At 26.2% G+C, this 24,198-nt stretch overlaps 3 protein-coding genes across 3 annotated transcripts; 1 reads left to right on the top strand and 2 right to left on the bottom strand.

Moving 5' to 3' along the window:
- Positions 1-15,332: 15,332 nt before the first annotated feature.
- EIN_320820 (hypothetical protein) lies at positions 15,333-15,806 on the bottom strand (the record flags this gene model as incomplete). Its single annotated transcript, XM_004260442.1, has 1 exon — positions 15,333-15,806. One exon carries the CDS (start codon positions 15,804-15,806, stop codon positions 15,333-15,335), a length of 474 nt encoding a protein of 157 aa, XP_004260490.1.
- A 1,684-nt stretch (positions 15,807-17,490) lies between these two features.
- On the top strand, positions 17,491-18,039 carry EIN_320810 (hypothetical protein; the record flags this gene model as incomplete). The annotated part of the gene is made up of 1 exon (XM_004260441.1): positions 17,491-18,039. One exon carries the CDS (start codon positions 17,491-17,493, stop codon positions 18,037-18,039), a length of 549 nt encoding a protein of 182 aa, XP_004260489.1.
- Positions 18,040-19,085: 1,046 nt separating this feature from the next.
- On the bottom strand, positions 19,086-19,619 carry EIN_320800 (hypothetical protein; the record flags this gene model as incomplete). Its single annotated transcript, XM_004260440.1, has 1 exon — positions 19,086-19,619. One exon carries the CDS (start codon positions 19,617-19,619, stop codon positions 19,086-19,088), a length of 534 nt encoding a protein of 177 aa, XP_004260488.1.
- Between the last annotated feature and the right edge of the window lie 4,579 nt (positions 19,620-24,198).

Raw genomic sequence — 24,198 nt, 5'->3', positions numbered from 1 at the left:
ATATAAAATGGTAAAACATCGGTTTTTTCCGCCATAATAAAGACTTGCCCAAAAGTGCATTTTAATAAAAAATTCTAGTTAAGTGTTGAAAAAAATGACTTAATTGATACTTAATACGTAATTCAATGCACAAACAGTCAATGCAAACACAACTGAAGAGCGCTCAGGCAAGTCTTTGAAATACCATTATTATAAAAATAAAAGATTATTTATTATAAGAGTATCTTGTGTATTAATATAGATTTTAAGTGTTATATTATCATATATATCACGCTATATTTTGGGTTTTTAGACCAATTGTTGATAATCAAAAAACAAATAACTATTGTAGTTAATAAAAATACTATTAAATCATAAAAAATGTCTCGAAAAAAAAAATAAAAATTTGATAACTTAATATGTGCAAACTCTTATCAGTAAACCTTGCAGTCGCTAAGGCACTAACTTAACACGAAGCCAAATAAATACAAAATGAAGTGTTCGTTATGTGTTATATAAATTAAATCATTGATAAACTATCATGATTTTATATTTTAATAATTTAGTTTGTATAATTTAAACAATAGCTATTAATAATATAACATGGTTTATAAAAACAAACAAAAATTTATAAATGTGATTCTATTATGATATAATAATAATTTATTTCAAAAACTATTCATAATACTATATAGAATAAATATTTAATAATTTATAATAAAAATATTATTAAATTATTCCAAATAACTGTTTTTAACCATTTTGGGCAAGTTTATTTAAAGAAATAATTAGTAATTTAAATATTAAAATAAATCATTCAAAAATAATGTTTAAAAATAAAGTTATTTATTATTATAATTTTTAATATTTTATTTTTATAAAAAACATAAACTTTGTAAAAAAAAACTAAACAACAATGCGATAAAATTTCATCGCAAAATAAAAAAAACAAATCCATCAAAGCAAAATAATCAAAATAACACCAAAATTATTTAAACAATCACATAATAATTAACAAAATCAATTTAATTGTTAAAAACAACAATCAATAATTAACACAACTATTTTTGTTGAAATATATTCTAAAGTTTCAAATAAAATCAAAAATACACGTTTAATAATTGAGTGTTTATAACAATCTTTATTTTTCATCAATGTCTCATAACCCAATGATATCAAAACCTCCGAAAGTTAAACATGTGTATAAAACACAAGATAAAAAATGCAAAGTTTAGTGAACACAATGAAAAAACCTTTAATACCACAGTATATTAATGTGATTGATTATTTAAAAGAAATCCTAGATATGATTATTTTTTTAATAATCTTGAGATCAAAGTTAAATCCATGGCATTTGATTCTTTCCGTCAACAAGTACGTTATTGTTTAAAGGAATTGCCAGAAAATGTTTCAAAAATATTAAAAGAAAAAAATTGTCTTTTCCCATTGCACTTGACTATTTTTTCGGGACTTTCGAAAGAAAAAGTGTTCATTGTCAAATCGACAAAATAAATAACAAAATAAAAATGGTAAAAAACCGAAAAAGGACGCAAAAGACTACTAAATGATGAAGAAATTATTGCGATACAAAACGCAATAAAAGATAGTAAGACAAAAAAGCAACATGTGAAGAAGCAAGTTTTTTTATTCACGAAAATTTCGACAAAAATATTGGGTCCAAGCAATTGCACAAAATTATGACCCCATATTCCAGATGTTGCACCAGTTATGGAAGCAAAACGGGCAGAAGTTACACCCGAGTCAATTTTGCAATATTACACCGAATTGAAAAAGAAATTTGATGGGTGCCATTTTGAGCTTATTTTTAACCTCGATGAAGTTGGATTCGACTAATGGGTCGATTCTCATTCAAAAATTGTCTATGCAGAAGTTTCTAGAGGACAAGATGTGTTTAATGAAGTTGAAAGAGAAAGTTCCAGAACAAGTCTTTTGTGTTGTGGATGCCTCGATGGAACCAAAATGATTCCACTTGTGGTAACAAAAAGACTTTCTCTGGAAAATGTTGCTATTATATACCTCAAAATTCGGGATTTAATAAGGACACTAAAATCAGGTGTTTTGAATACTGAATTATACACCCTCTGGTTAAAAAAGGTGTTCTTCCCGACAATTAAGGCAAAAAGAGAACAAATGGGTGTGCTTGCCGATATGAAAGCTTTCCTGATACTTGATGGGGTTTCAGGTTATTTTTCTGAAAAAATTCAAAATTTATTTTTGGAAAATCATGTAGAAATGATTAAGGAGGTCCCCACAGTTCCCATTTATGTCAACCAATTGACTTGGGAATATTCGGGAACCAAAAGAAATTTTTGTGGGACAAAAACAACTGTCTTTGCCACAAATTCACTTTATTAAAAAAAGAAGGAAAAATGTTGAAAAAAGTGGTAAATTGCTTCAAATTGATTCCCCAGAGTTCTAACAAGCAATGAAAAAAAATATATTAACATGTCTGAAGAGGAAAAAATTAGAGAGCTAATCTATTCCTGGGATTGTGTGGCAAATGGAGACAATGTCACGAGCTCTTTTAAACAAGCAGGAATATCATTTGTGCCACACACTCCAAGTGAAAACGAGCTTCAGGAAATACAAAAGAAGTCGCCAAATTACAATATTTCAGATTACATAACGGGGGTGGTAAAAGTGACATGAATGGGGCAAGAGAAGTATGCAAATTCTTGGGTATTGCTGCAGAACCTAAAGTTGTTGGAGCGACCAGAGTTGCTCTCGAAAATTATGAAGACAGGAAAAACATTTTCAATGTGAGAAACTCACCAACACCAGGAAACAAAGTCAAGCCAAAAAACCCAGAAAACCCGAAAAATAACTGCGGTTTAAAGTCTTATTTTTTGTCGCAAACCTTTTTCTATTATTAAATAAAGTATTTGTAATATGTTAATTATATTAATATAATTTAAAATAGTAATATTTTAATCTGAGTATTATATATTAAAACACTCAACAAAAACGACAATTTAAAAATATATTTGATACATTATAAAATAAATAGTATTAAAAATAATATTTTAATTATAAAGGTTTGATTTACAACAAAAATGGGTATAAAAAAGTTTCGAAAATCTGAAATCAAACAATCATTAAAACTCAGAAGAAAACGCGTTTGTTTATCATGATTTTGAACACTGTCAAATAATTAACTTGGAAATTTAAGAACGAAAAAAAAATAATGAGAAGGTCGTATATACATACAAATAATTATTATTCAACGACAACATATATATTTATTACTGTCCGGAATCACCAGAAGAGACGTTTGTTTTATTTAATAATGTTTAAGAGCATAGATTTCAAAATAACAACTTAGGTTATTACAGCTGATTAGTTTATGAAAGGGAAAAGTTCCAAAAAGAAAAAATCCAGAAAACAAAGTGATCAACAAATTACATCGTGATTAATTGTAACTAATGAAAATATAAACCATCTCATTAATTGTGTTAAATGAACTGTTTATTGTATTTTTTTAATTTGTACGGGTTTTGTCTCTATAATTCTAACTATAAATATCACTTTATAAATAGTTCAATGGGTTTCCCGATTATATTAAACAAATATATGTATTATATTATGTATTCTCCCTAATATAAATATATTATTAACAACATATTCGAAACACTTTTAAATAATACTCAGGCAAACCAAAAATGTTGGTTTTATTTTTTTGAAAAAGGAAAAAAATAAATAACAAAATAATAATCAAAAAACATTTTACCTTTTGTTACCAACTTTATACAACATCGCTTTTTTTCCAACATCGGTTTTTTAGCCCCTTTAATATGTTCAAATAAAACAACAATTGATAATATGAAGCAATCTCGTATTTAAAAAAGAACTTAACTTAACTAAAACAGTCATTGAACTATATTATATCATACTTCATTATATAATACAATAAAAAGGATAAATAACCCATTTATTGATAATGTTGTTTCTAAAGTAAAGGCAACAAATTGCAACAAATGTATTGTGAAAATTACTTTAACAACATAATAATCAACCAATTATTTGTGAGTTCAAGAGAAAGAAAAAAAGGACATCTCAAACAATGCCAGAGCAGTAAAAAAACTGCATACATCATGCTAAATAGAAAAAGAACATTGTTATCTGCAGTAACAGCAACCATTTAAGTTGATCAGTTGTATGAAGGCATCGATTTCCACACACCAATCAAAATAGCACAATTTGAAGAGATAAACATTGACATTTACAAGTCGACAATAGAGTCGGTCGAGGCGCTTGAAAAAGCCAAATTAGACAAAGGAGCATTAACAATGTTGTGTTGATTAGTGGATCAATCGTATTCCAAAAAATGTGCATATACTACAAGACTTTTTTCAATGTGAAGGAGATCAACAAGAGTATCAATCCAGATAAAGCAGTTGCTAATGGTGATGTTAATTATTCTGTTGTTCTGACTGTAAATGTTCGAAAAACAATAGAAGACATGTTTTTGTTTATTGTAGAAATTTACACCAAAGATAAAGACAACTGGAAATGTGATGACAGAATCGATTCTACGAAACTCAACAATTCCAGCAAAGAAGTCACAAATATTCTCGATATATGCAGACAACCAACCATGTGTGCTCATTCAAGTCTTTTAAGTATGAGGCGTTCATGACATCACATTGCAACCTGCTTGGAAATTATGAGTTGTCTGGAATCCCACCCACAGGTGAAGTTCCCACAATTTGAAGTCACATTCGACTAAAATACAAATGGGGTTTTGAATGTGTCGGCTAAAGACAACACAACAAGAAAAAAAAATCATGATCACAAACGACAAGGGAAGACTTTCAAAGGAACCAATCAACAAGATAATTTAACGATCAGAGAAATTCGAGGCGGAGAATGACAAAATGAAGGAATATTTGAGGCTTTAAATGGACTTTATAACTTTTTTCGTGTAATACCATGGTGAATAAACATTTTGTTCCAAGGTTATCAACAGAAGACAATGCAACAATCGAGGCTGATATCAAAAACGCACTTGAGTTGTGGGTTGACAAGAACCAATCGGCATCAAAGGATGAATACACACAGAAACAAAAAACCAGAAACTGAGATCCGTCCCATTCACTAAAATGTACCAACAAAATGCAGCAGCTGGTAACATGCCGGGAGGTTCCCCACAGGGGCGTACGACTGGTGCACAACAACAGGGCGCAAACAAAAAAGAATTAAAGTCGATTTTTATCATAATGATTGTGACTTGTACATTATTTCCTGTCAATTGAGAATAACCATAACTTAAGCACTTTTTAAACGATATTAACATAAAAACTATAAAATATTAATCATGAAAATTGTAATTTATAACAGAATACTATTTTACAAAGATTCAGTTCAATCACAAAGATATTACTTTAATTGATTACTCAACACAATTTTATTAATATCAATAAACTTCATGACACTATGACAACTTTATCATAATGATTTTAACAAAAAATAATGTTAAACCAATCACCAAAATAATGTTCTGATATATGATTTTAAAACAAATGACAAAACAAAATAATTAAACCATTAAAGGAGAAAGACAGAAAAGTGTTATGATTATGACGATTAAATAAAAAGCAACCGACCCGAGGATTCTAATTGTTTTGTTAGTCGATTTTCTGGACAATACAAAAGCCACAATCCAGAAAATGAATACTAAAAATCCTAATGCAAGGAATACATAAAAAAGTTTGTTGTTATTTTCTTCATTTAAAGTGTTGTATTTAGCAATTCCATCTAGATTTGGTTGCACAAAAAGTGGTTCACTCTGTATTGATTGGACATATTGTTGTTGGCACACCTGTTGTTGAACTTGTTGATACATTTGTTGTGGATATTGTTGACCAGTTTGATAGTCTTTATGCATCGGGTCGACTTGTGGCACTTGAACCACCACAGGTGGTGGAACTAAAATCTGAGGAATTTGATAAACTTCTTGTGTGGTCATGTTGCGTGTTTGATTAACAAGATTTGTTGCGTTTTTAAATACTTAAAATACAAGAAGAAGATTAATGGATGAAGAATAAATTTTGAATTATATGTCAATAAATAAATCATGTTTTTGGTATTATAACATAATTGTAAAATATAAATGTTATTATATGTTACATTAAAATTAATAAATATGGGTTTTTGAAAAATAATTAATTATATACATTTGAGTATAAATAAACAGTATTGTAAAAAAACAATTTGGTTTGTTAATTAACTTACATTTACAGTTAACATGAAAAACTAATTCGCAATAAATAACCAAATACAAGAACTTTTAACAACAAAAATTATTACATACTATTTTTTAAATTAAAATTGAACTGTTCTTGAAAATAAAAACAATAATAATTAATAACAATCACTTATTGAAATTAATGTGTGTGATATTTTAAACATTGAAATTGACTTGATTTTTTTTAACGCAATAAAATGAACGATTTGGTAGACATCAAAATAAAATCCAATCGTCATTGAATTCTATCGACGAACAAGATTTGAAATTGCAAATTCAAAGATCTCTATTCAAATATGAAAAGTTGTTTGCCAAGCCAAACTCCCATCACAATATTTCAAGAAGTAATTTGTAAAATTTATAATTATTATAATATGGTGCTTTTTGTTGTTAATGAAGTCCTTTTTTTACTCAAGCCAAAAATGAAAACCGGTTATTATGCTATTTTTTCTTTTCCGTTACAGCTAACTACAATGTTGTTACTAACCTTTGGTTTGCTCTCTTTTCGAGAGTTTCATTTTGGCGATGTAATCAAAAAACGGTTGTTGTTGAAATCAATATCAAAAAACTCAAATTAAATGAATTTTTTGGATGTTTAAAAGTTTGAAAAAATAGAATATGAAAATAAAAACACTTTTTAAAAAATAACATTTTTGCCTGATAGTTTGTTTGGGGTTTGATCGAACTGTTAAAACAAATTGATTTTTTTCCGAGGTGTACAATGTTTGGGGACTGAACAACATTATCCGACCGACTATATTTATGATTAAACTTTAATCAAATGGCAATTAATCATCAAAATTTCGTATACGACCAAATGGAGTATATTATAGAAATACAAGTTTACATCAAAAGTTTGTGAATCGGTTATTAATGCATATTAATGGAAACAACGATAATGAATCAGACCATTCAAATTATTTAAACAACAATATTGGCAATATACCTGATTATTAAGTAATATATTTAACAAAAATCTTTCAATGTTGTTAAAATAATACGGTTGATGTGTTGATAGAATATTTATATTCATACAACTACAAAATATTACCACAATGAATTTACTACACACAACACAGAAGGTTTTATCAACATAAAGGCATCAAAATTTATCCCAAAATACACAGTTTATTACATCACAATAAAAGTCAATAGAACGCCTTCCCCATTTGGTCAGTGGAAAATTGTTATTATAAAAAACATGTTGTTACTTCTTATCAAACATTTTGTATATTAACCACGTAAAATATATGCATTCAACTATATACCAGTTCATTCTAAGTCGGCAAATCATTTAAATAAAAAATTACATGATTTTTATATATGATTCCAAATTTCCTTAAACATCAATACCACTATCATGACATTTTTATCATTAAAAAGTATTTCTCGTTCTTTGAAATACACACAAAATTTATTCATGATTATATGATCAAACGATAAATTAACATTACATCAATGGAACACAATTATGAATATTTACACATGACATTTGAATATACAAGCGATTTTTTATATGTACATTTACATTGTTATTTCAACTCTTTTATTTCAAAAAGTGTATTTAAATTGTTTAAATAAAATTAATTGTCATATCAATTTTATAATTGATTTACACATAAATGGCTCAACACAAACAACAAATTATACAAATGTGAATCATTTATACAAAAACGAGTCGAAATTATGACCGCCACAATGAATCATTTGAATTTATGGCGTCTTTCTTTGTTGTATAGTAGAACAACTTGAAAAATGACAAAACAAGCAATTTTATTAATAATTTGTACTTAGATGGTATTATATATTATTAAAAAGAACAAACCTAAAAAAAGCGCTTAAAGGAATAATAAAATATAACAATCCAAATATATTGGAAAAAAACAAAAAAGTATCAAGAATAGTTAAGTTGTTTGATTATTAATAATTGATTACCTCGTTTGTTTATTGTGCATCTATTAATAACTGTCAAAATAACACAACAATAACATTTTCGAAATAATAATTTTTGGATAATAAATGTGGGTGAAACTTTTTTGTTTAACGATTTTTGTTTATTTTTTCAAAATACTGATTTTTGTTTAGTGTTTTCTGTTATGTTTAGTAATAAACATATTTGTTCAAAATAATATTTAATTATAAATTTAAATATATACATTTTAGTTTTTCTTTATATATTTATTTAGAAAAAAAAACAATTATTGTTTAAAGAGGAATTACACCCTTTTTAATTCTCTTCAATAAACTGCTAAGTGAACCACATATTGCTCGATTTTGTTTTTTTCTTGGTTTAAAAACATCATTACTTTGAATTTTTGTTTTGGTATTTAGTTTAGTTTTTTTATTTGTTGAACTTTTTTATCCAAATGTTCTTTTTCTTCGTGTTCTATTGTATAATCTAAAATGTTTACTTTGTTGACATTCTTTTCACAAAATTTATATTCTTCTAATGTTTCAATAGATTCTGTCACATCATTTGTTTCAATTTTTCTTTTAATTTTTCTTCCTCAAAATCAATTTTTGTTTTTTGTTCAAATGGTAATTCTTCATACATGCATTCCTCTCTGAACTTTTTAACAACAAGTGATATTTTATCTAAAAAGTCGTGTAAATAATTTGTTGTTATTTGAGTTGTGTAATTCGTTGTGAGATTCTTGATTGCTTCATTTTCTTTTTGATATGTTTTGGAAGTACGCTTAAATTGTCCACTTGTTATCATTTTAGAAAAAATTTGCATTTCTTCGTTTTCATAATCTTTGATACATTCCAATTATTGCCATTGTGTTGGTTTTTTCCTTCCAATTCTTTTGAAAAAAACATTATGGTAACTTTCAGTATAATTGTTCGTCCTGTTATTCTGTCCAAAAATACACCAAAGTTTGGGAAGAAAACATCCTTTTATCCAAATTTTTTTCAAAGTAATTTATAATTTTTATAAAATCGCCATCTTCCTTTTTTATACTTTCTTCTTAAAGCTTTTGGAATACACAAGGAATGTCATCTATTGGACAAAAAGCGATAGCTTTCAGTTGTCTTACATTTTTACATAATTTTTCATCAGTTTCTAATCTCTTTTTTAAACCAATGGTTTGACAATATCTCCAAATACATTGTCCAAAATGGAACAAACACCCTTGAACTTTTGTTTTTGTTTTTTCTGTTAGAGAACGAATTACTGCAATTTCAAACTCTACAAGTGTTGTTGATTCTTTGTGAAACATTGAAATGCCGAAAGTAACACCATACCCCATTACAACATCAATCATTGTGTCATAAGTGGTTTTCATTTTGTCCTTCAAAAGACAATGAAACAATCTAAAACATTGTCCATTTGCTAATATTCCATGAATTGTATACGACTGGTAATAAGGTTTCGGGCAGCTTTAAAAGTTCCATCAAGACAAAAAGTGACAATGTTTGTAATTTGTTTTATTTTTTGTTTACAACAAAAAATATCCATTTTATTATCTTTGTAAATATGATATTCATTATAACATTCATGTTCATCAAAATTTCCATTAACATTATGAATTTGTTGAATTTTTCAGAAAACAATTTTTTACCAGAAGATCAACGGGACTTGTATTTTAAATAATCAAAAATTTTCATACCTTCGGATCTAGGAAGCTGAGGATTATGATTTAACGCTCTTTGTTCAATGTATTTAATACTATTTATTTTTTCTAAATGTGGGCAATCTTTATGATAGTGAATATTGTCACCAACAAATACAAAGGATTTAAAATTATAAACATCACCATCTTTTACTAATTCTATTTTAATTTTTACTTTACACAAATCTCTAAAACATGAACATTTAAATCCATTTTTAGTGTTTCCATCTTTGTAAAACAAAAATCCATCTAATACCGGCAAATAAGTACCTTTAGAACTTAAAACTGTTTCGAGAACGTGGTTTATCTTATTATTATCTTGGTTGTTATAAAAGGGCTGAATATCAACATTTTAAGGAATTGAATTAAATATGTTTTGCCTTGATAAAGAAAAAAAATGGTGTTTGTTGATCATTTTGTAATTTTGGTAGATTCGTTCCTAAACTTGGTGTTGAAAATATTGGTTGTAAAAATTCAGATGTTATCAATTGGGGTTGTATATAACAACTTTGATATGGAATAGTTGTTTGATTGTAATACATTACAGGTGAATTTGTTAAATGATGACGATGTGTTTCTAAATTGGAAATTTTGTATTGTGACATACTTAACAACTAATCTTTTGTTTAAAAACAAGATTATATTCGTTTTAATATGATAAAAGGGTTGTATGCGTATTTAATAAATACTAATATCATGTTTTTATATTTTTGTTGTTTCATACCAATAATTAATGATTTTATGATATTTTATTTGAATACAAAAACACATTTTTATGCCAAAAGACACAACAACACTTAAAATCTATTTATAACTAACCATTAATCGAATAACCACAAAAATGAGGACATGATAAATACACGGATATTTAATCATTATTTGATAAATTTAATTATTTTGACACAAAAATATGTGTACTCTAAACAAAAATCACTTTTTATAAACAAAAGTTACATAAAAACTATTTAAAACAAAAAAGGCGCATCCTAATTTGTTGTCAAATTTGACTCTATTTTATGAAATGATTTTAATTATTCTAAAGCATAAAAATCGGTACAAAGAACACATGTATTGACATCATTTTCAACTACCATTTTTCAAAATTAAATAAGAATAACTTTTCATGATTACCCACGTTTTTTATTTGTAAATTTATAAACGAAACTTATAACTGACTTATTTTAATTGTATTTGTTGATGATTGGAATCTATCAATTTTAAAGAAATAGAAAATATTAATATTTAAACATTTTCAGTGTTTGAGACATATTGGACACACATATTGTATATAAATATGTTGTCTTTGAAAATCAAAGTTTTATTTTTTGAATGATGGTCAATTTTTGTTTATAAAACGTTTTTGTAGTTTTAGTGCATGTTTTTACTACTTTAATTTTTTAATTAAAATAATCTTTTATATTATTAATTTACGATTACAAGTACTATATTATTTGTAATGTGTAAGTACTTTTTTAATTTGTGGATAATCGTTGATAAAGTTAATAAATTAATGCTAATCGATCTAATAATTTGTTAAAACATTTAATATTATACTTCTTGTGTTTTATTTTTTCTACTCTAAATTCAAATTATGGTCATTGTCTTCAAAGTTAAAAACCATTAATAACAATAGCGTTACTTTTGTTAAATATCTTTTAAGCTTGATCAATTTTTATAACTTATTTTAAATACATAAATTAAGTTTAAGTTGCAAATTTGTTTTGGAAATGTGAAAATATCAATTGTTTATATCAACTAACAAGAAAGTACATAAAAAATACTGGGTGATAATATAAGCAATTATTATATAAAAAAAATCAAACAAATAATAAGTTAAAAGTCTTCATAATGAAGTATAATTTTCTGACAATTGACTCAAAAATCAATAAAGTAATACAATTGTTGTTATTATCATTGAATTTGTTTAAGTTTATATTGATATTTTAATTAGAATATATTTTAAAATAATCTTATATTACAATTGAATATAAATTATGTTTATGTAAATAAAAATTATATTTTTTTCTTAAATACTAACTATACATTATATTTAACAGTTTAATTACTTTTTGTGATAATATATATAAAAACAAAATAAACAAGAACACATTTATTATCACCAGTCTGTGATTGTTCCTTTTTTGTTACATTCTTATTGGTCAATGTTTCGGTTTCAATGTAATAATTGCCGATAGCTTCAACCAATACATTTTTAAGAGAATCAAAATTTTGTCCAACTTCAACATATAAATAACCTTTACTATGTGAAAACTCTTCTGCTTCACTTTTAGATACTTCACGTTTTTTAACAAGATCTGTTCTCGTTCCACAAATGATATAAGTATTATTTACAGTATATATAGACGATACATCATGAAAAGCATTCATGTAATTACTCATTTCAACGATCCAATTAAAAGTATCTCTTCTTGCAACAGAAAATAAGAAAACGATTATTTTGAAATTTCTATTTGTTAATTTTAAATTTTTTATACCAACTTATCGTCTCAATTATTAATTTTCTAATTTGGAATAAAAACAATTATAGTCTGTATTATAATTCAATGCCATTTATTTAAACAACTACTTTTAAATACAAACCTAAAATACATTTTGTTGAAATTTTTGCAACGGTCATTTCCAGCTTTTTGTTATTCCTATATTAATAGAACAAAAAATGACAAACATGTATCCCATAATTCAGCTTTAACATATTTTCGATCAATTAAAAATTTTTTCTCCTTTTAGTTATTAAATGATTTTTATTTGTGTTGTGTTTTAAACAACAAACCCAATAAGAACAACCATTACTTGGATTTGTGTCATATGTAATTTCTTTAAAAAAGCTATTTAATAATACCGTTTTTCCAACGTCCGAAGGACCAATCAATGCTACTTTTGCAATTTCGTTGTTCATTCTATATTATTTAGTTTTTAAGTTCGTTATAAAATATAAAATATTTTTTAAAAAAATGTTGTTTTTAATAAATTACAAATGTTTTAATATGTAAAGTAATATCTTTTCTGATTTTTTTTAATTATTCAACCTATCAATATAGTTAATGTTTTTAATAAAACACGTTTTTTATTTGAAAATTGTGTAATTAGTTTAATTTTTTGTTATTTTTTGGTTTTTTGAAACGTTTAATTATTAAAACAACATGTTTTTGTATTTAAAATTCAAAAATATTGGACTGAACATGTTTGTTAATTATTCAAGCACATTTTTTTTCGTATTACAAAAGTAAATATATTTTTTTTCAAGAACGAACATAAAAAACATTGATTTGTATACAATGTGATACAATTCGGCTATTTCGAAATAAGATTGACGACAATTACACCCAACACAATTCAAAAAGTATGCCTTTTATCAACTAAAGGTTTTATTTGCAAAATGTTACAATTATTAAAACTATTTCAATGGTGATAATTTTTTTAATAATAAAGTAACTGATAATGTTTTTTTTAATTTTAATAATGTTTAATAATTATTAACTGATAATAAAACAAATGCAAAAAAACAATGTGTGTTTTTGTGTTTTTTGTGAAAGGATAAATTACAAAACGTTTTAAAACATCATTCTCACTGTTAATAAATGACAAGTCCATATAATAACATTGTTATTTGGTAACAGTTGAAATTTTGATTCAAACTTTAATATACGTAGAACATATCAATTAATTGTAAATTATGGGGTTATTAAAATTAATATATAAAGTCTGTATAAAAACCTTATTTATTTTGGTAATATTATTTTATCAATTATAAATTCGGATTTTTAATAAACGATGGAAAAAATCAACTATACATTTAGTTTTTTTAATTATAATCAATAGCTTTTTTTTAGAAATAATTATTTTTTGTTTTATTTTTAAAATTTTTTTACTTTTTAACAATAATATACATTCAAAAAAGGAGAAAAGCAAGAAATGTCGAGTTTGTTATTCCTCTCTAATGAATTTCCGAGTAATATTAACACACCCTGCAGACCATTTATTATAGTTAATCACAGAAGTGTCATTGTTGTGATGTGTTTAATAGGTCATATCAATTAATTTGAAAAGCAAATAAAACGATTGACAACCAGCGTATCTTTGAGAATGTCAGATGGTAAAAATTAATAAGAAAATTACTATGTATTTATGGTTTTAATTAGAGATGGTCGATACTATATATTATAATATAAAAAACAGATATAGTAAATTTTTTTGTTGTATTTTTGAATATCGTTAATTAGAAATCAGACTTTATATGGTTGATTTTTTTACAACTAATACTTACACGCAAAAACAAAAAATAATTTATTCTATTGTCAACAATTCACTCATAAAACATTGAAACAACGCTTTTTACATCAACGAATAAAACATTTATTTGGTACACTACATAAACAAAAAAAACGTTGATATATTTAAAAAGTGTTAACTAACACGCTTCAAACGATCGAATACAAAAATGAATCAAACAAAAAAAGATTGAAACTATAAAACAACGTAAATCAAAGAAATAAAATGTGTGGTAGAGTCGAAAAAAAAGAGTTATTGAATTTCAGATAACCTGTTTATCAACTTAATGATTACCAAACGACTTTTAAACTTATCTTTTGGTTTGTTAGCAATAATTTCCTGTAATTATGTTCAATTAAATTACTAAGTCAACTGTATTTATTGACTTTTAAAAGTTAAAATAAGATTGGTTATTTAATTTTATCTTTATTTAGGTTAAAGATTGTGTTATTGGTTATTTAGTTTTTAAATAATCATATTAAGTATATTTTTGTATTTTTTCTTATAAGTTTGGAACATTTACTTCTAATAACGACTTTAAAAATATATTAGTTTAATATTATAAATAACTTTCCCAAACCGACTATATCTTTAACTTTGATATCATTATTACATTATATTAATATGATGACATTACATTTTTATTAAAAATACGTTGATGTTTAATAATTGTTTATGTTTTTATTTATAATGTAATATGAACTTGGTTTAAAAATACAAATAATATGATATATACTAATATTAATATAATCGTTTAATCTATGTGATATTTTAATAATGTGGATGAAGAGCTTATTTAAAGCGAATTGTGTATTTCAAAAATCAATTATGTTTTAAACAAGTTTTATTCAACTTCGAAACGAAATTACATTTTTTTTGAAAAATCAACAGAAATTGATATAAATGTTGTGATATAAATATAAATTATAAAAAACAAATTGGATTAATATTGAATTTACTATTATAACAACGAATTTGTAATTTATTTATTTAGTTTTTTAATTAAAAATCACAATAGAATGTAATGCTGTGTATTCAACGTTCAAATACAACCAAAATCGACTTGCTAAAAACGAATTTATTCGAGTTTGAAAACAGCAAAATTCTTTAACTTGAAGTTGTCACCACCACACAACTTTCCATAAGGCATCTTGTTGATGACGTATTGGCACTCTTTAATTTTATTACTTTTTTACCAAGACAAATAGCATATCCACACATCCCAAAAAATAGTCTTCATTTTTAATAGATCCAACAACGCATGAAAATTTGATAATATCGCCTCCTTCTATATATCTGTCTGATTGTTCTCCGTTTAAATTGAACACAAAGGCCTTGTCGTCTTTCAAGAAATAGTCTTCGTCCGGATCAACATTAATTTGGTTACAAATGACACCACCAAAAGTGTTGTTATTCTCACTCTGTATTATGTAACACAAATTCTCAATTTGATTGATTTTCTCTCCAAAAACTGATGTGTTTGGCGAGAAGTCGTCTTTCTCACCATCAAAAATTACTTTCTCAAATTTAAGACCACTCCGCGTCTCTATCTTTTGTTGCGCGACTTTACTGATATATTGAGGTAGAAGTAATGCTAATTGTTTGTTTGTAATCTTGGGTGATTTCTTTGTTTGGCTCGACGTACTCAACTCGTGCATTTGAACTGCAAATCTCTCTTTTTCTACACTTTTGAGGAGAGAATACACTTTGTTGTATTCATCTGCTTTGTTTTCACTTCGACTCGATTCAGAAGTAAATTGATTTGAAAGATCAACGAGAAACTTGTTCACAGTTTTGAGTGCACTTTGGAAAGCTCCCCAACGTGCAACATTCTCCGAAGCCTTGTCAAAAAGTGATTGAGCAGCTTTATAACGAACTTTTAATGGCTTGCTTTTGTCTGGGGCTAGAGCTAAGAAGGGTAATAATTGTTGTAAGCATTCAATTTGGTCTTGGCTTCATTACAAAGAGCAATAATGCTGTCAAGAGAGCTTTCCATCAAATTGTTTGAAAGTTTAAAATAAACAATGTTTTAATATGGTTTTGTATTTTATTTATTTTTAATATACAATATAAAGTGTGTGTTTTAAAAAATATGAATTTAAAACTTGTTCATTGTTTAACTTTAATCGTTTAATATTATAATTATCGATGCAATCATTTAATTGTCGATAACTTTACATATTTATATTCACAAGTATTACACAATTAAATATATAATACATTAAATAGAATTATTGTAATATTATTAATAAAATAAAAATATCGAGTTTTTTGTGATGTTTGCTAAATAATCAAATATTATTTAGATTATTTATTATAAAGTTGATACTTCAGTAATAAAATAATAATCGTTTTTTTGTTTGTCGTATTCTCAAAATCAATATATTTTGTTGTTTAATATTGTATATTATATTGAACTAAAAAACTAAATATTTTGATATGAGTCATAATGACATATCAAAACCATGTATATAAATTGTATAAAATTTGTTTTAACATTGACAATAAAAATTATATTTGATTTGTTAATCAAATATAATACACATTTTGTAACTATCAGCACTAGATTATTGAATCAAACAATGTACTGAACGAGTGCAACAAGTTGCAAATAAAGAAATAAATTATAATGATTTTATAATTATATTATATATTGGTACAAAAACATCAAAATCGTGTGGTTTATGACGTATTCATATTTTAAATAATAATAATTGTTAACTATGTATATATTTAATTTGGCATTTTTAAGGCATAATAATTAGTATTTTTATGTTGTCAAATACTGTTAAAAACAACAACTTTGAATAATTACATATATATGTTATTATTATCATATATATTTAATTATTTTTTTGAATTTGTATTTTTTTCAAAAAATACAAATTTTCATTAAAATAATACGGTATGTATTTTTATGAAAACATATTATATATATTCAATTTAACATTTTATTTGAAACCTTTTTATGATGTATATTTTAAGCAGTCATTGACAAAACGTGATATTTTTGCAATAAATAAAGTAAATGTCGACAATTCCACACCTTTACCACAATCTGCAAGACAACGTGATAATTATCAAATATTGTATTTTGAGTATTAAATGGTTATCTACTAAATATTTGTATTTTGAATATTAGAGTTATTTTTAAGTTCTAAACTTCAAAAAAGTCAAAATATGATTTCATTTTAAACCAAAAAATCAATGTCTTAATTGAAAAAAAGAACAAAAAATGAGTAATCTGTTGAGCACTTTTAATAAAAACGGATTACTATGACTGAAATCGGATTGGCCAAATATATAAACAACTTTTTAAATAAACGAATTCAGTAAAACAAAATGGAGAATTGTGAACACCAAAAATACCGCAAGGAAAAGCGAGAAGCCGAGAAACAGCGCATTGAAAATGAAAAGAAGCTTGAAACAGACTTCGCTGAGTTTAAGAAGACTCTGACTTCAGAACAACAGACTTTACTTGACGAGTACATCAAATACGAAACTGAGAAAGACGAGTCTTCTTCTTCAGAAGTCGACGAAGAAAGTGATAAAGACTACGACAAGTGTAAAAGAAAACATGAGAAGTGTCCAATGGATAAAGAGAGACGACAAATGAAGAGAATGTGGAAATGGTATATGATGAACCAAATGTATAACAGACCACCTCCACCACCTATGAGTTGCCCACTACATCAATTTGGATATGACCAAATGGGATGCGGATTTGGTAGAAGACCATTCTATCAACCATTTTATGGGTATTGCCCACCTCCACCTCCTATGATGGGACAAAATCCTTTCGGATGCAGTCAAATGTGCTTCCCACCACCACCACCTTTTGGTCGATTTGGAGGTTGGGAAAGAGGAAGACGACATCATCCACAATTTTAAAGTTGATCAACTAATTCACTCTTAATAACAATTTTATTATTAGTAAAAATAAAAATTCTTTACATTTAATAAAAACAAAGAATTGATTGTTATAATTAAATTAATACTTAGAGCCTGTCTAATAACTATATCGGATAGTAATTAAATGGCTGTATTTGTGTACATAAAATGAGGATTGAATTTAAACTCAAAATATGCCAAAAATTGAAATTATCGAATGAATTTTTAAAACTACTTCTTGAAATTACACACCAGGTAAGGTCCAAAAGGAATCAACTTACATATATGAGTAAACAACATTGTTTAATAAATAATTTTTGTTTTTAATAATAATAATAATAATAATATATATATTTATATGTTATTAAAGCAAATATATTAGTTGTAAAAAAATCAACCATATAAAGTCTGATTTCTAATCAACGACATTCCAAAAATACAACTAGGAAATTTACTATATCAGTTTTTTTATATTATAATATATAGTATCGACCATCGCCAATTAAAAACCATAAATAAATAGTAAATTTATTATTAATTTTTACCATCTGACATTCTCAAAGATACGCTGGTTGTCAATCGTTTTATTTGCTTTTCGAGTCAATCGGTTTCACCTATTAAACGCCTTACAACTACGAAACTTCTGTAATTAACTATATTAACTACACCACAACAAAGACACTTCTGCGGTCAACTATTGTAAATAGTCTGCCGGTTGTGTTAATATTACTCGAGAGGAGGAATTACAAATTCCACATTTCTTTTTTTGGATGTATAATATGGTTAAAAAGTTAATAATTTTAAAAATAAAACAAAAAAATAATTATTTCGAAAAAAAAGCTATTGATTATAATTAAAAAATTAAATGTACAGTAGGCGGAAATAAGGGGATGCTAGAAAAAGGAGGATGCTCACAACTATTGGTTAATTTTTAAAACCAAAATAGAAGGTTCACAATTTGAATATACTAAATTGTATCAAAACCATTTTATTTCAAAAAAGGATTTTTTGTAAAAAACAACAATTAAAATAAACTAGCAATAAAATTAATTTTCATATCTTTCGATTTCCAACAACTCTTCTTCTGAGACCTCCAAAGACAAATTCAAACCATGATAATTAATAGTAGTTTCATTTGGTTGCAGTGATTTGTATCTTTGATATTCATCATCCATGTTAATTACATTACAGTACAGCATTTCAGACAGTGAACTAAGCATGTTTAAATGAGCGACAGTACAGACATTATCAGCTGTAATCCCAGACAGAAAGTAATTGACATAAGATAACTTCGAGTGATCATCTGGTCGATAGTCGGTACATGATGACGTTTCCATTATGGACACCTTTTCTTTGGTGTTGTTTGGTGCAGTTAATTTGACCATTAACTCCTTTCTGATAAATACATTATTTGTGATGTAAGTTTTGTATTCTTTAATAAATCTTTCGGCACTTTGTATGTCATCATAGAACCTCCATTTACCGTCCACAAACCTAGAAACCATTCCTCCTCGTTCGAATGATAAAATGACATTCTTATGAAAAGAGGAGAGATCAATAGAGTTCATGATTTCTGCCATACTTCTTATAAAAGACTCTCCGTTTTTAGCTCTTTTTTCTTTTTTTCAGTGCATCAGTGGAAGTGTTAGTAAAATTGGCTATTTCTTTAATTAAATCTTCCATTGCTCCTTTGAATCTGTCATTTTCACCGATATGACAATCACTTGAAACGGAAAAAACACTATTACCACGGGGTTGCTGATTTACACTAATTTGTGTGGCAAAAAGTGGTGTGGTATTTGTCTTTGTCTTCTTGACGCATCCGAATAGACATAGGTCTAGTGGTTGAACTAAATGCGAAGTATGAGGAACATACATGTGGATGTGGATGTTATTCTTGGCGCATATTTCCCTCAATACTTCAATATCGTGCCCGCTAAACCCATCCATAGTCACAAGGGAGGGTGTGTTAATATCAAAACCATACTTCACTTTGATTGAGTTAATGGTCGGTACAACCTTTTCCACAAACCAGGTTGTAAAGATGTTTTTTGTTGCGAAACCAGTTTCCGAAAAATAAAAGGTCAAGTCACAATTGTGTTTGAACATTTCAATGGGTAAATTTTTCAATCCAACCACTGCTCCTGGACAATGAACTTCTCCTGCCATAGATATCATACATAACAAGGTCGTGCGTTTCCTTCCTCTATTGTAACCAATTTTGACTTTATTTACATTTACATTTGAAGGTACAAACACTTTAATGTTTTTTCTATCGGCACGGTCTTCAAAACCAATTTCGTCGATATTGAATACTAGTTGTATTGGAATGCCGTTGAATTTGGAGAGATCCAGATAGTTGGTGATTACATTTGAAGGATCAATTCGCAGTCTACCCATATCTTCAGGAATTCCATTAACGTATTTTAAATTCAAATGAACCATTAACCACTTTCTTAATGTGTCATTTTCAACCTTCTTTGATTGTGTTTTTTCTAATATCAACGCAAACGATTTTAGTGTAATTGCCAAATTCTGAGTTGAACAAAACTTATAAAACGATGAAAAAACGATTTCACTTAGTGGAGTTATCAAAGAATGTCTTCAGATATAATTCCTACCATCAATCAACTCTTTATTATAATATGAAATTTGTTTGGATATTATGCCAAGGTTTATATTAAATAAAACTGCTAATGATCTGTGAGTGCACTCATCATGAAATTTATATTTAGAATAAATTAAACCAAATTGTAGTCGTAATGTGGAATCTTTCATTTTAATTAATAACTCGACATCGTTTTTCAATCTTTCGTAGAGTTTTCTGGGTTTTTCGGAAAAATCTTTTGTAGTATTAATTGGCATAGAACTTTCATAAGTAATCAAAAATGTTTCAATTTGTTCAATACTATAACCAGGTTTGAGTTCTTTATAAGTTTTCTTGTCAACGATAGATTGGAATAGTTGTATGTTTTCTTCAATAAAATGCGGTGTTAACATTTCACCAAGTTTAATTGGTGCCAATATTCTTACATCCTCGTTTCCCAACGAGAAAGGGTTGGTCTGTTGTTTTTCCATGTTGTTTTTTTAGTTTTTAGTTCTAACTTTATTTATTGTTTTGTATCAATATAATAATAATTATAATTAATTTTTTATTTTATTTGAAGCGCTGCATCCCAAATTCCATTGTTATTTTTAATTTAACTACAAATAATAATAAAAACTTTAATAAAAATAATTTAAAAATCGAAAAAAACCAAATAATTTTTATTTTTGGAGTAGCATCCCCCTTTTTCTCAGCATCCCACTTTTTCCGTTAACTGTATAGTTAGTTTTCTCCATCGTTAATTAAAAATTCGACTTTATATATATATATTTTAAATTATAATAAATTAAATGAGAAACAACAATAAAAATTGTTAAAGTGATTGACCAATTATTTTCTATTTGTGTTATCATTGGTTATTTTTTCTTTGCTAACTCGTGGAATAAAAACTTTATTTTAAGTGTTTAAATCCTTTACGACGGTCGTTAACATATTAGCCAAAAAATCGACATAAATGCCAGTTTTTGTAAACTTTTAATTTAAAAAATTACTTAAAATATTTACTAGAACTTTTTTACACTGCCTGGTTTAAAAAAATAAGAAAAAGGTCACGTTTACATGAAAAATGAGTAACATATTTATTTTATAATTATTATTTTTCTTGTCTTAAACACAGGTTAATTCTGTGTTATTGAATTCGAAATATATAAAATAAAAAAATTTATTATTTCAAAAACTGTATATATATATTTGATAATATAAACATTATTTTTTTTAACATTGAAATAATTGTTTTATAACCCAAGTAATTTGTTAATATTCCGTTTTAAATTCGATGATGAACCATCAATTATGATAAATAACAAGCTATTTACAAAAAATGATAACAGTAAACTTAAATTAAAAATTATGCAAAAAATACTCAGCCGTCTTGAATTATTTTAACTGAGAAATGTACTTTTATACTTTCCAACTTTTTCATATATATACAATTTTGTTTGTTTTAACCATTTCACTAATAATGTCACAAAAAGTTTGAACATCAACCCATTTAGTCTTCTTAAAATTAAAAACAATGTATCTTCCCAATGAATTAAAAATGACATGAGTTTCTTGGAAACTTTTGCCACTTTTTTGAATGAATACAGACGAAAGACTTTTAATTCAAAAGTTAAGTGCCCATCAGAAACAATAACCGTTCTATTCAGAACAGTATGGTTTTTTGAGCACGTTAGTTATATTCGAATATTCAAAAATGATATACAAACATTTGCAAAAAACTTGAGTTAATTTGTTTAACTCAAAACCATTTCAATAAAGTTTTACAACACAACAACCGACTCAACCTATTTTCTCGATATTTTGAGCCACCTAAGTTTTAAAAATGTCTTATTGTTAACAAATTTATCAACAACACTGTTATTCACACAATTCAATTTTCTAAATATCCAAAACGCAATTTAAAATTTAATTTTTCGTGTACAGCCAACCCAAGTTGTTTTTAGAAAACATTACGAGCTCTCTACACTCCCTGAAAATGTTTAATTTTATATTTCATACATTACAGATATCGTTTTCAATTCAATTATTCGAAAGGGGAGCATAAGTTATATTCCTACCTTAAGTGTAGAGAGCTCCCAAAAAGTAGTAGCAAAAGTGTATAATAAATGATTGGAATATACGACCTTTTTAAATTATTGGAAATTAGACTTCCAACAAAATTATATGTTACCGAGGATGTTAAAAAATATTTTAAGACAACTTAGTTATTATCTGTGATTTGACACATATGAAAAAGCCAATTAATATTGAGAAAGTTGTGTTGGAATATGTAAACTTTAACAAAATAATACTTCCAACAACAATGAAATATGTGGTGATAACAATTGTAGGGGGCGCGGTGATGAGTGGGTCTAAAATAGAGGAAATTGTAATTATAAATCACAATGTAAATTTAAATTAATTTGAGTGTTAGAATGTTAAGAAATATAATTGTGACAAAAGTTGTAAAGTAACATTAAAAAATAAAGTACATAAACCTTTTGTATAAGTTGGTATGGAAGTTGTGTATAAATTACGTGTTAAATTTTTAACTATAATTGTTTTTAAAAGGAATTGAAAAAATAGGAGAAGTGACATTTAACTTCAAATTTCATTATAAAAACAAAAAATCTTTTTTATGACGTTTCCAATAATTTAGATTTATCATGTTAAAACAAAAGTGATTTGGGAACCTTTGAAAAAAAAATAAATTGTGATCAATAGATTTTACATTTAAGGATTTGAACAAATTTGTTATTAAAATTGTTTTGAATATCGACCACTAATAAAAACATATTTTAAATTTAATAAAATGCTTGATTTTGGATAATTACAACGTCGATAAACTTATTGGTATTGAAGTTGAAAATATTGTTTTGGACCATGGTCACATCACAACAATTCATATTGAAAAAATCAAATTATAGGGGGTCTATAAACTGGTTAGGATCCATAAACTAGTTGGGGAATTTATTAGAAACTTTTAAAGGAAAAAACAATATTTACACGTATTTTAAAAAAGAAAAACCCTGCTCTGCAGTTTTGGGAAGTTAAAACACGTTAATTTCTATTTTTGTTTTTGTTGTTTTGCAATTTTAGAAATTAATAAAAAACCAATGAAACCAAAGAACAACCAATGAATAAAAACAAATCATTTATATTTTTGTTGATAAAATAAATTATTTCGGAAGAAAATCGAGTTCTCTTTTTTTATCATACAACACACATTTAAACATTTTGTTCACACGCCACACAAAAAGTTGTCAACGACCGTGGCAAATTAAATTATCTCGCTCTCACACACATTATATATTATATTTTACCACGATCTCTCCCCGCATATTATAAATATCGCAATGAATGACTGTTTTGAGTTCATAATTTTTTCTTTTATAGTCCAAAATTCGATTTTTTAAAATCTGTTGACTTTTGAATCCATTCTTATTTTTATGTAATTTTACTTTATTTAAAAATTGAATCGAAACGTAACAATGATTTTGATTAATACAATTAATATTTTAATATAATAAATTATTAAATTTTAATTGTTTATTGAGAATTCATTAAAATTA

This window comes from Entamoeba invadens (genome assembly GCF_000330505.1).
Source record: "Entamoeba invadens IP1 unplaced genomic scaffold scaff_1105074726053, whole genome shotgun sequence".
Lineage (NCBI taxonomy): Eukaryota > Evosea > Mastigamoebida > Endamoebidae > Entamoeba > Entamoeba invadens.
Note: the sequence above shows the minus strand (reverse complement) of the source record. Positions and strands in the feature narration are given on the sequence as shown.